Genomic DNA, 12,664 nt, shown 5'->3' with positions numbered 1-12,664 from the left:
TGGCACTCCAGCCCACTGACGGTTTGTCAAGGTAAGAGGTCGCGCCTGTGTCTGTTCCGAAGTCATCATTCCCGCCTGGGCTCATTACAGGCAGTGCTGTCCCATATCGTGCGATCATATCGCATTCCGGAGTAATCAATCAGAAAGAAAAAGATTGCTGCAGTGATTCTTCCCGGAAATTAAGCCTCCATGCAAAACGTGACTCATTAGTCATGTATATCCGTGACAGAGCATGCTGGTTAACATAGAATCGGAAGTCGTTCGTGAACTCGTCAGCATCATCTTTAGATCCAAAGGGTTTCGATGGGATTTCTTCTGCGAGTACCCGACATAAAACATGCAATAGTCTTAGAAAGGAAAAACAAAAACAAAAAAAAAAAAGATAAAGAAAAAAGACATAAATGGAAAGAATGTTTTGTCACGTCCTCAAGCCAAACAGACATGGGTACCTTTTCCACTTGCCATTTACCAAATAGGTACTTGGATTGGTGCTGGCACAATGGCTTTGGTGAAGGTAGCGCCCCAGGTCAACTCAAGGTTTAATGAGATAACTTTTGTGAGCAGCAAAATTATCCAAAGGACTGCTGCCTCCTGGGAACGTTAGTCCCAGAGGGTCGAGCAAGCTCATATCCAGGAGCAGAAGGATACGAGGGAGATACCGCGACGGTAGAGGCAGGGCGAGTAAGATGATCATAGCCAGGAGCAGGAGCGTACGCGGGAGAGTTTCCGATACTGGAGTGAGGCCTGTTCATTGCGTCGTACTGAGGAGCAGGGACGCTCGACTCCATGGTCTTGTGTCGCTGCTTCAGGTCGAAGTTGTTCAGATCGTTCATGTTTGGTCCTGGTCGGGGTGTCTCGGCCTCGTCGTCCCGTCGCTTATAAGGGTTCATGCCGTTCATCATAGGACCTTGGTATGCTCCGTTGGTGGACAGGGTATAGTATGGCGACTGAGGTAGCATGTCGCTTGAGGCTGATGTCTCGGTCTTGCGTCTCTTGATCTCGAAATTGCCGTTGGCATCATGACCATTGGGGCTTGACCGGTGGACATCGTCATCGTCGTCTCGGCCTCTCTTAAGCATGCCACCATCGCCATTAGAAAGGGACTGATGAAGATTCTGCAGAGGCGGGGGAGCATATGTTGGAAGGCTAGACATGTTGTTCATAGGATCGTGTCCATTGGGGCCTGATCTGTGAATGTCATCGTGCTCATCTCGGCCTCGCTTGAGTTCACCTCCGTTCTGCATGGGAGGTTGGTGAACGCTTCCGAGAGGAGATTGGTGGGGATATCCGTTAGGCATTCCATGCATGTTATTCATGGGGTCATGTCCATTGGGAGCAGAACGGTGCAACTCATCATCATCTTCGCGCACTCGCTTCAGCATACCAGTTCCGTTCTGCATGGGTGGCTGAGAGCCATTCATGGGAGTTTGGGGACCATTCATGGGAGGCTGGGAGCCATTGGTAAGAGGCTGAGGGGTGTTTGTCATGGATTGATGTCCGTTCGTTAGAGGCTGCTGAGGAGCGTATCCAGTGGGCATTCCAGGCATCATTTGGTGATGCGGCTGAACAAGTGAGGGTAATGACCGGTTGCCGACAATTGCTTCATTCTTCTTTCGTTCAGCGGCAGCCATCACTTGGCTAGTTCTGTTAGAGTTGGAAGGGTGGTATAGGAGAGCACCAATGTTATGGACAAACAAAGGGTACAGAAGTTCGGTGATCTTCTCCTTGTTCGCAAAATCCAGGGCGCGGTCGTATGGGATCCTGTTTCTTGGTTAGTTCGCTGTCAACTACAAGGTTGACGCTGGATGAAACTCACCAAACGCCCTTCAAGTGCATGGGACCAATCTTCACAACATGTCGGACTTTTTCGCTCTTCAGGATACCATCTCGACGACCTCGGGTCATGCCAGCGACATTCAATAGCTTTGTTCCGTTGATCATGTGGTTATCTTTTAGAACGAGTTAGTCAGTAAGTACGCACAGCGCTTGGAAAGATGAATGCTTACCTTCCCTACGTGCGACACAGATACCTCTGGCTTCAACTTGAAAACACAGGCTACCCTCATCCTCCCAAAGAGTCGCTGTGACTCTAGGCTTCATGCCTGGGGGGTTGTGCTGTCCGGTTGTGTCGAAATTACCAGCGGGAGCATTGTTGCTATAAGCGGCCTGTGGCATGGCTCCTTGATTGCTCAGGGCCGAAGGTACGGGCAGTACATTCTGAGGCCCAGGCATAGGAGTGGAGACAGCGGGAGTATGGGCACCATTCGTAGGATAAGGATACGGGTTGTACTGTTGCGTCTGATACTGGGGGTAATACATTTCTGATTGCTGGTGATGAGTTTGGTTCATCATGTAGAAATTTTCGAGGGAATTGTTGCTGCTGATTTGAGGTACGGGTTGGGGGTAGAGTTGAGGACCGTTTGCAACCGGGCCTTGCAATTGGGAATAGGAATTGATGGTGAGGTTCGTGTTCAGAATTTGTGACTGGGGCCGTTTACGTTAATGCTGCGGGACAATTCAATTCAATTGTGAGGGGGGAAGAAAGCAGTCGTGGGTGTCGTGATAAATGAAGATAGCGTGATGACTGCGAACTCGAAGGAAAAGAGGTGGACGGCAAAGGGAAAGAAAGACCGGCAAGAGAAGAAAAAGAGAAGGGAAAAAAGAAATAGAAAAGGGAAAGAGAGGAAGAAAAACCCAAGAAGGTCAGGATCTTGGTGGTGAGAGGCAGAACGAACAGAAGGGACAGAGGAGGCAGGTGAGGTACGTACCCATGTAGTTGCTTTCTTCTTGATTGTACTAAACCTCACCCTCACCTCACCCTCACCCTCACCCTCATTCTCGATACCTTGTCCAGTACCCGCCCCACTATCAAGTCGGTACGGGGAGGAGGAGGAGGCAGAAGAGGAGTAGGAGTCGGGGTTGAGGGATGGATACTGGGACTGGGATTGCTGGGCCTGGGACTGGGCCTGGGATTAGGACTGGGACTGGGACGGGGATTGGGGAGTGAGTGGGAGTGTGAAGTTGCAAGTGGGGGGTTTCCATCCTAAGCGGAACCGAGGAGGGTGTGCCATCCATAATGATTAGGTAGTTGTAGTGGACTTGCACTGACACTGTAGGTGCTGTAGAGAATTTTAGTCAAGGGTGAAGAGGGGTAAGTCCGTAAATTCTTAGGTCGTTCTTGCCCGTCAACGAGAAGAGAGAAAAGATATTGAGCAATTGATTAGATTTTGATAATCATGCTGTTTTACTGTTTAACGACACACGTGTGTATCGTCTAACATCTTTTTTTTTATCAATATAATCTACAGCTACGAGCTTCGTTGCTTGGTCAGAAACGTCCTCTGATATGATATTCACTTTCAACCGACGTAGAGGTAATTGTCCCCTAGGAAATAGAGCTTCAAGGTTTAAGCACGGCCGCAGGACCATGCAAGTCTCTGTACACGCACTCGTCAGTGGATCCAGGCTCTACGTACCTACATGAGAACACGCGAACTTAATGCATGGATGGTTGGTAAAAGGGCAGAAGTCTTGTCGGGCCAGTTCAGTTACTTCAACCTTGAGGGAGACATTTAGACTACGCCTCTTACCCAACAGAGCCCATATTTGTTCTCGTTAACTGCTGATATGCTATTTCGTTTGACTTCAATTCCTCTTCTTTCAGCCTGGGTCGTAAAGTCCCTGAAAAATTCACTCAAATAAAACCCTTCACAGAACAATCACTCACCGTACGAGCATGGCCGACATCGCCCTTGTCTGTTGAATCTGAGGGAGGTGTGTGCTGGCGTGTATCATGAAAGAGACTAGACCAATCCTGGCAGTACACGGTACGATACTGTGCTGTGCTCTGGATCAAACTGAGACTGAGTACCTGGGTACTTGGCCAAGCCTGGGAGGAGGCTGGAGGCTGGATCTTGCCTCAGTGGTCTTTGATGTCTTTCCACAGCTGGATCGCTAGATGGAGCCGAGTTGCCCAGGATCATAATCAAGGTCTCTCTCTTTTACTCCAGGTATAGTGAGTGCAATACGTACCATATCGAAAGAATCATACGCACTCCACAGTCGGATAAGCATTGGTCACTCTTCTGTCAACGCACAACAGAACCAGGGGACCGTCAATCAAGCTCGCAGCCAGCCCAACCCAGCACGCAAACTCGGTGGATGTAGGATTCTCTGTAGGGCCAAAGAGCAGCCACTAAGTGCAGTGCAGTGCTGTACAGTACAGTGGCGGGTGGTGCGAGGGGTGCGGCATACAGGGACCATCCTTGAGGGGTACGCAGAGCAGCGTCGTACCAGGCCACCTTGAGAGGAGGTTGATCATGGAGGTTTTCTCTCTTTTCTGAGCGGTTCTTCGTATGTATTCTAGGTACTATGTAAGTACAGTACATACGATCGAACTTGGGCATCGCAACTCGGACTGAACTGGGCTGGGGCTGGGAGCAGGGGCCGGGGCTGGGGATTCTTCCTGGACAGAGTCAGAGTGAGGGTCAGAGTGATCGGTCTCTCAGAACATAACATCACAGGGAGCCACGGGGGGTCCGTCAGGGCTACAGATACCTGGCCACTGCCACGGCCTGCAAGGATCAAGAATCCCGGGGACAACAGACGGGAGCGATGCTTGGTGCTAATGCCCCCTGGCAGGTCAAGCTCCGCTCACTCGCGCCAGCAGTATTGTTGTGCACCCACAAGGCACCGCACCGCAGCATCCGCTTGATGCGACGGGGAAAAGCCCGCACACAACGTCGATTTCAAGATTCAACTTGAGATTAATGGAATCATAGTTTATCATATCGAGATGTAGATCAGATAGGATCATCATCGGTCAGATGTTAAATATCTCGAAACACACTATACTACAGTAGTAACTTAATATTCGCCATATCCGCCTCTATACCAATTCGTATTCATTGTTGGTAGGTTCTTCCATAGTGAGATTGACTACGTAGATCACATACAAGGATCAAGTGATAGTTGAGATGTCAGGCTACTCGGGCGTTTTATTACCGAGCAGGCCTTGTTATCACTCATCTTGATCACATTCGAGCCCCCGGCTGAAGACCCTCGCTCGGTCTGTCTACGCAATCGAGTATTGCTGGCCATGTTCTTATTTGCAGGCATTATCTTGGTAACTCCGAAGTTTAGATGTATGTGATAGGATTCTGATAATATCATTGTCCGGTCCGTGATAGCCTCAGACTCATCACAGCACCTACAATGGGAAACTTACCCTTGAGCAGCACACTACTACCCTATGGCCCAAATTGATTATGTGTCGCGTTGTTGTGTTGAAAGCAGGGCGGATTTCTATTTGTCTATCCCGGTCTTGTTGTTGCTTTTGTAATCGTGTCGTGTCATTGTCGTGTCGTGTGTTAGTTGTGTGTTGCGCTGTTGTGTTGTCTTGTTATTGTGTGTGGTCCTAATCCTTCAACGCCATTCGTCGATTCATGTCAATCAACTCTCTTGTTCGTCGGTTTTCGCCCTCTCCTTCCTTCTAACTCTTAGCTGCGGCACAGCACTGTGTAAACCGAGTATCTTGTACCGGGTACTCTACAAAGCGAGTTGCGATTGAGTTGCCAGAGCTCTTTCGACGAGCTCCGGATCGCCAATCAGAGTCTCTATAACTCCAACTAGAAAAGCCCTAGACCAACAGAAGGGCGCAAAAAAAGGCATCAGAGTTTTGCGCTTCCAGTTTCTCGGCGCTTCTGATCGCCTGTTGCTTTTATTAACTCCAGTCGATCCATCTCCAATTCGGAGTTCTCAACGGCGCGCCAAACTATTACGGAACCGTTACTTTGGGTTACCTCTGTCGCCTCAAGTGCCGGAACAACTTGTGCACCATCAATTCTATGTGCAACTACCGACAACTCGTATTGCGAAAAGTTGAGAAACCAAAGGCAACCAGCAAAGAGAGCGAGTTACCTACCATCTCTAGATAGTGCCGAGAAACTCGCTCAACAACGGGGGATCTCATGCAGCCTAGGCTCACTAACTTCTGACTACGGGATTCGCTTGCGCAGGAACCGTGATAAGAGAGCTAGAAGAGGTTCGTTCTAGAGAGAGGTTCGTCACTGTTACAAATTTGAGTTCCGGAGGTCCAGTGAGCGACTTGGGGTCCAACTTCCAAGAGAAGATAATTGGCCCATCGCTGTCAATCTACAATGACCTCTCCTCAAACCCGACCCGGCGAAGTGCAAACAAGACTGAGCGAAATACCTATACTTTTTTCTTTTTGCCTATGGCTATGACCGCATCACGATCCTGGTCATTGAATCTGGGCAAAATATAATCATATTGTACTCAGTACAGCAGTACGTAGGTATGGAGTTAAGCCCACGCCTGCTCGTGCGGAGTTGGCTCAAGCTTGCTCGCTCGTTCATGGCTCCTGGTCCACAATGCCTGACCCGGCCTGGCAGCATGGGTCGCCGCTCTCCGAACACGCCGGATTTCCCCTCTTGGACCGGGATGTATGAACAACCACCATCCGCCGCTGGCGCTGACAATGACCTGCTTGATTCGTTGGTGCTGTTCAGTATCCGTACCGGCGCTGGGTGGAGTTACCGCGTTGCTCGTCTCTTTTTAGACTTGGCTCTAACATCAACTTCGTCGTGGCTGGGCTTCATGGCCCACCAGTGATGGAAACATGAAAACACCAAGGGCCTGGAGCCCAACACAGTGCCAATGTGGTGGCCTGGGCATTTCCAAGAACGTCTTTTATTCCTGTGATTCTATTTTCGACCATGACCAGTCCGTGGTCGCTCGTCCTCGGGTCTGTAAATTGCGCTGTGGCTGTCCTGGTGAGCCACTCGTTAGGTATCATGTCTCACTTGAAAGATCATGTCAGTCTGTCTCTTCTGTTGTCACCTCTCCCTTGAAAAGGACCCGGCGGTCAAGTGCGGTAAGGTAGCCGTAGCCTTCCCGCAAGCCATGCGAGGATCATCAACGCCCAGACACAAGAAAAAACAAGCTCCTCCTAGACCCCGACCCAGAATTTCCCGCCTTTTGTTGAGTCCAGTCCTAGACAAAAGACAATGAACCGGCTGCTTCAGCTTGATTCAAAGTTTTGATAGTCCTGATCCTGATGTCCACTCATCATTCAAAAGTCGGGAGCCGGGACAGCCACCCGATTATCCCAGCCCAAGACATGTGACTTTCTACACAGTAGAGGTCACTGACAAACGTCCAGGGAACATTGATGTTTGCTTCCTTGTTGGCTCATCTTCCTTGCATCTCTTATGCTATTGATTGGCCGCCTCTCACGTCAACTGTGTTTTGCGCATGACTTTGAAACCTGGCAGGCGAACTCACTCTCCTGCTCGACCATGAATGAATTCGACTTTGCTATTTTATCAGTATCAAGCTATTATCTCAGATGGCAGGGGCTACTTGAATCTCAAGACATCATAGCGCAAGGGTCTTACGGCGGACATTAATTCGATTCGAAAACTCAAAAGAGAAAGAGCTGTCCAAAATTCTCTCGAGACCCATAACGCAAAGTTCTTGGCCTGCCGAGGCTTCATGAGGGGGGCTGATTGTGAACAGTTGAGGCTGGGTCGGGACCGCGCTGACTAGGGTTTCGTTTACTGGCGAGTGAGAGCCGCGATCAGAGAAAAGAGCTTAAACGACCTCTGGCTTGTTCTTCATGATGCTCGGCCATGTCGCAGCTGCCTTGTCCATATTTCCACGTCATCTGGGATCACGATGGTAGAAAGAAAGGATATCTGGTAACAAAATTCCTTGCTGAGGTCGGCAGAAGGATGGCTTGAAGATATGCAAGCCTTGGCGAGTCTGTAGTGTAGATCATATGCTGCCCACCAAGCAAGTCTATCTGCCATCGTCAAATGGCAATGCAGAGAGGCATACCTGCATCGCACCGTTTATCGGGATCTTATGCAAGATGCACAACAAGCTCGTGCAACCAGGGCAGGGCAGAGGAGCCAGGCTGTCACTCCCTGGGTTGGGGTGCATATCTGATGCACACACAAAAGAAGCCGGCCCTGGAGATGTGCATAAGTGGATGTATGTAATGGTATTCTTCGGTGCATACGGAGTACAATAGAATAGCATATGAACCACATACAGCAAAGCCACGAGGCTGAACATGGGGAGCCTTGGCTCTCAGTATCTTCGTTTTAGGATGGTGTTTGAGATTGCGAGGAGGAGACCAGCCATGGATGGCAAGCACGAATGGAACTCGAGCCGAAGTCTCTCTCACCAAACAGGCAAGCACCACCTCACATCATACCTGCCCCACTCATCATCAACATCACCATCACCTTGTACTTGCAGTCAAAGTTTCTTCTCCACCTGTCGGCTACAGTAATTCAATAATACCTTCCTTCCTTACCTTTCACACGAACCTGGTCATCGCGACTCCATTGTTTCCGAGATTTTCGGCGAACTCATCTCCGTTCACTTTACTTTTTTGTCTTGCATCGCGAGCTTTTAATTGTCTACTAGCTGCCCGAAGGGGTAACTCAGAAGCTTAACTTTCGGCTCTGTGCCTCTGACTCCCTCCTTGGTGACTCAGCTCCTGCCTAATCAGTTCCACAGCGGTACAAGCATCCGTATTTTCAGCTAAGAGGCGTATAATGAAAATCAACATCACCAGAAGAGCCTCCAGCCTCCCGAGTCAATGTACATGTGATCTTCGCGTCGACAACGGGGTCCTTGACTGATAGACTAGACCGTATCCGTGGGTCATCAAGAACAATTGCGACATTGACAGAGAAACAGTTTTTGTCCTTGATGGGCCAATGAGACTCTGGCCTTTGCACTGGATTGAGAAACGATTTGTTAGGATTCACTGCAAAAAAAAGAAAGATGCTCTTCTGAGCTGTACTAATTGAAATCTACCGATATATTTCGCAATGCACAAAGACCGTTCGAAACGTCGATTGCGTTTCTAGAACCTTGCTACAGACAAAGGCGCATGTCGGTTCCATTGCACTACACATTTGAAAGCGCCTAATGTACCTACGGAAAGTCAGCACACTGGCTGCAGCCTCATGCGAGATTTCCGCTGAGTCTAAGGTGAGATATTATCCATCGGTTCCTGCGGCCGAAGAAAGCAGGAGGCTGGGCTGGGAAATGCCCTGGCACAAGCGGATGAGGACGGGCCCTAGAGACGTCGATGGGCCCGAGGCAGATCACAGAGTGGGTTATTCCTTGTCGACGAGGCTGGGAGCAAACCAGTGGCAGGCAATTAAGAAGAACTCGAGATGAAACACATGCTATCCTGGGCATGCTCAAGGGAAGCAAGTTCAGCCAGAGATGAACGAACGATGCTGAGAGCGGATGCAGGTACCATGAGGTGCATATTGATGATTGCCCGAGGAGTTGGTTCGAACATGATACGCAGACTCGGCCCTCGAGCCGCCATTGATACGGTTTCACATCAAGGACCAGTTTTGGTGCAGTACAGTTTGTTGGACGCTGATGTATTCTGTCTGAATCCGACGCCCTTGCCTTTGCGCTGCCAGGCTTGGATAGCTGCATGTTACAACCGTTCTGTACCGTCTCTTGCCCGGGCCTGAATCTGGGTCTAGTTGGCAGTTGCTTTTTCTGACAGTTGACCGACTCTCCAAGTTCCACCTTTGACAGGGAACAAAAAGCAAAAGAAAGAGAGACGAAAAACGAAAGAAGCAAATTCGGCCTCCCTCCGATACCGAAGCATGAGCCCTGCTTCCATCGATCACAATTGTCAAATCTCGCAAGTCTGTACCCGAATGGTGTTCCGTCCCGTTTTTTCCTCGAGTCTGGAACCGAGGGTCAGCATCGAGTACGTATTGAAACAGAAAGCGACAGGTGTCGCACTGTGACAGGCATGTGGGAAACAAGTACCGATACTTCCGTCACCCTTATCCCAAAATGAATGGAACCCTCTCCTCCCGCTTCTAGCCTCTCCCATCAGCATCAGCATCATCATCACCAGCCGTTTTGGTCTGATTTTTCATTAAAGAAGATAAAATACTAGTGAAGGTATCTTTCTTCTTTCCAAGCCAATTGTTCTAATAAAATGGATTCGGAATCATTGACGACGTTCCCCCGTTCATGTTCGTATGCAAACCCTTGGGCCACAGAAAACTTGACTTCAACGGCACAAGAGACAAAATGGTTCAGTCACGTTATACGAGTCTGGACCGTCTCTTCGATTCACTATTTTCGTCACTCTTGGTTCAGGTCTCAAATTTCTGCTAACCCCCCGGGCAAGCTAGCTGCAAGGAAGTCCTTGCCGTTGGCTTTCAGCCGTTGCTTGAGCTAGCAGGGATACTCGAACAAGAGCGTTTTTTATACAAGGACACCAAAGAGCTTGCTTTCACCGACGTGATTGGCTAGTCCATCCGCTGGTTTGTGGTATTTTCGCTATTCGTACGAGTTATCATAAATTTCTCTGCCCAAGGCAATCATCACTATCAAACATCGAGACTCGACCAGATGGAGCGGCCGTATTTACGTATCTGGATACCTTGACAGCTGGCTTCCCTCGACTGGCTTCCCCACGTCGTTCAGCACGTTTCAATGGAGGACACATGTCCAGCCACACACTGCATGACCCGAATTCTGAAGAGGCCATCAGTCGTGTCTCGCTTGAAGACACAAACCCGTAACCAGAGCATGCGTTAGATGGGGGTGTCTATCGATTTGAGACAAGCCATCAATAAACCGTAACAACATGGCATTTAATAAGTTAGCCCAACCCTCTACTCCATGCCCATTGATCATGAAATCAATGGATAGACAACGATTGCCCCCGCATGACCGGGTTGAGGTTTGCCTGGCCGCTCCTCCAATTGCTTGGTTTAGGGGTCAGATATGCCTACGCAATTGTCTTGTCACAACCAGTTCCTAGTAAAATATTGCAAGTGCAGTTTTGCTTTTTCCGAGACGTATCGTACCATTGCAATATATCGTCAACTCGGAAATAGTGTCTAGTCAACCCAGTCGGACACTTAAGCACCTAATAGCAACAGTGCTCATTGGCGGTTCTCAAACATGCCTCGCATGCCTAATAAGATGGCCCTGGAGATAAGCGCCATTCAGCAAGTATTTGAACGACGAACCAGGTGTTTGATCAGCCTGGCTAAGCACTAGCGATATGATCCCTGAGGCACTCAGCCGATGTCCAACACGCTTCTTCCACGGTTGTCCATGGCACTGCAACTGCAGGGTTTCTATTCTTAACCACTCATGAGCATCCACTACACGACGCAACTCTACGTTTGTATTTCGAGACTTCGAGGGGAGTCCTCTGCTTCATGAATCGGTCTATGAACGTGAGCCACTTCATTGGTGAGTTATCAGATGAATCAGGCCATGTTGCATATCGGTCAGAGGAGAGAGCGGGGTTGACTGCGGACGGATTGAGAAGTCAACTCGTCGAACATTTCAAGATTCGAATCTCTTGCTGAAGAACCAATCAAGGTGTTACGAACCCATGTTTCAATATCCTTTACCAGTCTTGTCTTTACCACAGCACGTGATGAGGCGGTAACGGCTGGTTCGAGGCTTGATCAACAAACATTGATGCTTAATGTTCGATACGTGGACAGTATCTTTGGCTGACTTGACTTCGTTCTCCGATGATTATAACATAGCACTTCTCTTATATTCTCTGACAGGTTTCGGGCATCAGCTTCCTTAAACTAAGCGGTATCGTGGTATGATCATGAATGATGTTCTCCGTCATTATCCGCAGTCATCGTACCCATGTTTCGACAAAACCCAGAAGGGCTTGGCTTGCTTTGCATGTCGATTCAACTTGCCCGCCCAGAAGCTTCAGTCCCTGCAGCTGCCCTTGCTCCCGGTGGACAAGGATGGCAAGGTGGACAGGCTGGCTTGAGCACTCGCATGTTCTGCACAGCGGCTATGTAGATGCATGTCTAAAACCTGACCAATGACCGTTGCAGTATCATCGGGAAGGACGAGCATGGGCCCCCGTTGGGGCGTTTCGAAAGCACCAGCCGTCCCTAGGCCTTCCTACCAACTCTTTACAGCTTAGCGAGTATCGACTGGACTGCACCTAGATACCGTGGGGGAGCCCAATTGCCAAGACTTGACGAGTGCGTTGAGTCGCCACGTTTACCTTCTAGAGCCTTAGGGCGTCCACTTCCTGGCACACCGGTGCTCGTTAGCCAGCTCTTGGTGGGGGACGCTGGCATTAGTCTACCCGTTCGTCTCGCTGTCAGATGCAGATGGCACAGTAGGAAAAGTCCGTCCTTAATCAGAAGCCAAGAACAATGTCGTTGGAGCCGGCGAGTGCTGACAAAAGTGCCCCGCTGGGGCTGGCAGCGTCCAGAAAGAATTGTCGATTTTCGGTTTTCGGTTTGACTGTAGCCTCCGGCCGAGATGCACTCTTTTTCCTGTACTGACTTGCAGCTCACCACGCCACCTCCCAGCTTCAGACTGACGACGAGAAGAGCAATTGCTGGGCCGCAAAGTACAGTACTTCATGTACGACCGAGGCCGATCCGTGTCGTGACCTTCCTTCTCTCATGGCCTCCCAAACTGGCCTCTTCAGCTGGCCGTTTGGTAAGAGGCATGATGGAATTCTGCTCTGGGCCAGTCACTATATCTCAATCCAATGAACGCTCACCACGTCTCCAACACACCACCACCGCCGCCACCAGCAACCCCAACAACAAGCACGCAACCTCGATAGCCTCCG

At 49.7% G+C, this 12,664-nt stretch overlaps 2 protein-coding genes across 2 annotated transcripts; both read right to left on the bottom strand.

Moving 5' to 3' along the window:
• Window positions 1-556: 556 nt before the first annotated feature.
• On the bottom strand, window positions 557-2,610 carry B0J16DRAFT_80420 (uncharacterized protein). Its single transcript, XM_046134491.1, has 3 exons — window positions 2,007-2,610; window positions 1,817-1,949; window positions 557-1,761 (listed from the first exon to the last, which is right to left on the bottom strand). Exons 1-3 carry the CDS (start codon window positions 2,350-2,352, stop codon window positions 570-572), a joined length of 1,671 nt encoding a protein of 556 aa, XP_045987390.1. The 5' UTR covers window positions 2,353-2,610; the 3' UTR covers window positions 557-569.
• A 5,941-nt stretch (window positions 2,611-8,551) lies between these two features.
• Window positions 8,552-10,151, bottom strand: B0J16DRAFT_80379 (uncharacterized protein). The gene is made up of 2 exons (XM_046134490.1): window positions 9,814-10,151; window positions 8,552-9,755 (listed from the first exon to the last, which is right to left on the bottom strand). Exons 1-2 carry the CDS (start codon window positions 9,923-9,925, stop codon window positions 9,004-9,006), a joined length of 864 nt encoding a protein of 287 aa, XP_045987389.1. The 5' UTR covers window positions 9,926-10,151; the 3' UTR covers window positions 8,552-9,003.
• Window positions 10,152-12,664: the final 2,513 nt, after the last annotated feature.

This window comes from Fusarium flagelliforme (assembly GCF_020744385.1).
Source record: "Fusarium flagelliforme strain FIESC 12 MPI-CAGE-AA-0113 chromosome Unknown B0J16scaffold_2, whole genome shotgun sequence".
In the NCBI taxonomy this organism is placed as follows: domain Eukaryota; kingdom Fungi; phylum Ascomycota; class Sordariomycetes; order Hypocreales; family Nectriaceae; genus Fusarium; species Fusarium flagelliforme.
The sequence above is the reverse complement of the archived record's forward strand: the minus strand, read 5'-3'. Positions and strand labels throughout refer to the sequence as shown.

Coding starts and splice junctions, on each gene's coding strand:
- B0J16DRAFT_80420 (XM_046134491.1), bottom strand. CDS start 2,352: ATGATGAACCAAACTCATCACCAGCAATCAGAAATGTATTACCCCCAG. Junction 1,950..2,006: donor CTGTGTCGCACGTAGGGAAG/GTAAGCATTCAT, acceptor TCGTTCTAAAAG/ATAACCACATGATCAACGGA. Junction 1,762..1,816: donor ATGCACTTGAAGGGCGTTTG/GTGAGTTTCATC, acceptor ACCAAGAAACAG/GATCCCATACGACCGCGCCC.
- B0J16DRAFT_80379 (XM_046134490.1), bottom strand. CDS start 9,925: ATGATGATGCTGATGCTGATGGGAGAGGCTAGAAGCGGGAGGAGAGGG. Junction 9,756..9,813: donor TTTCCCACATGCCTGTCACA/GTGCGACACCTG, acceptor CCTCGGTTCCAG/ACTCGAGGAAAAAACGGGAC.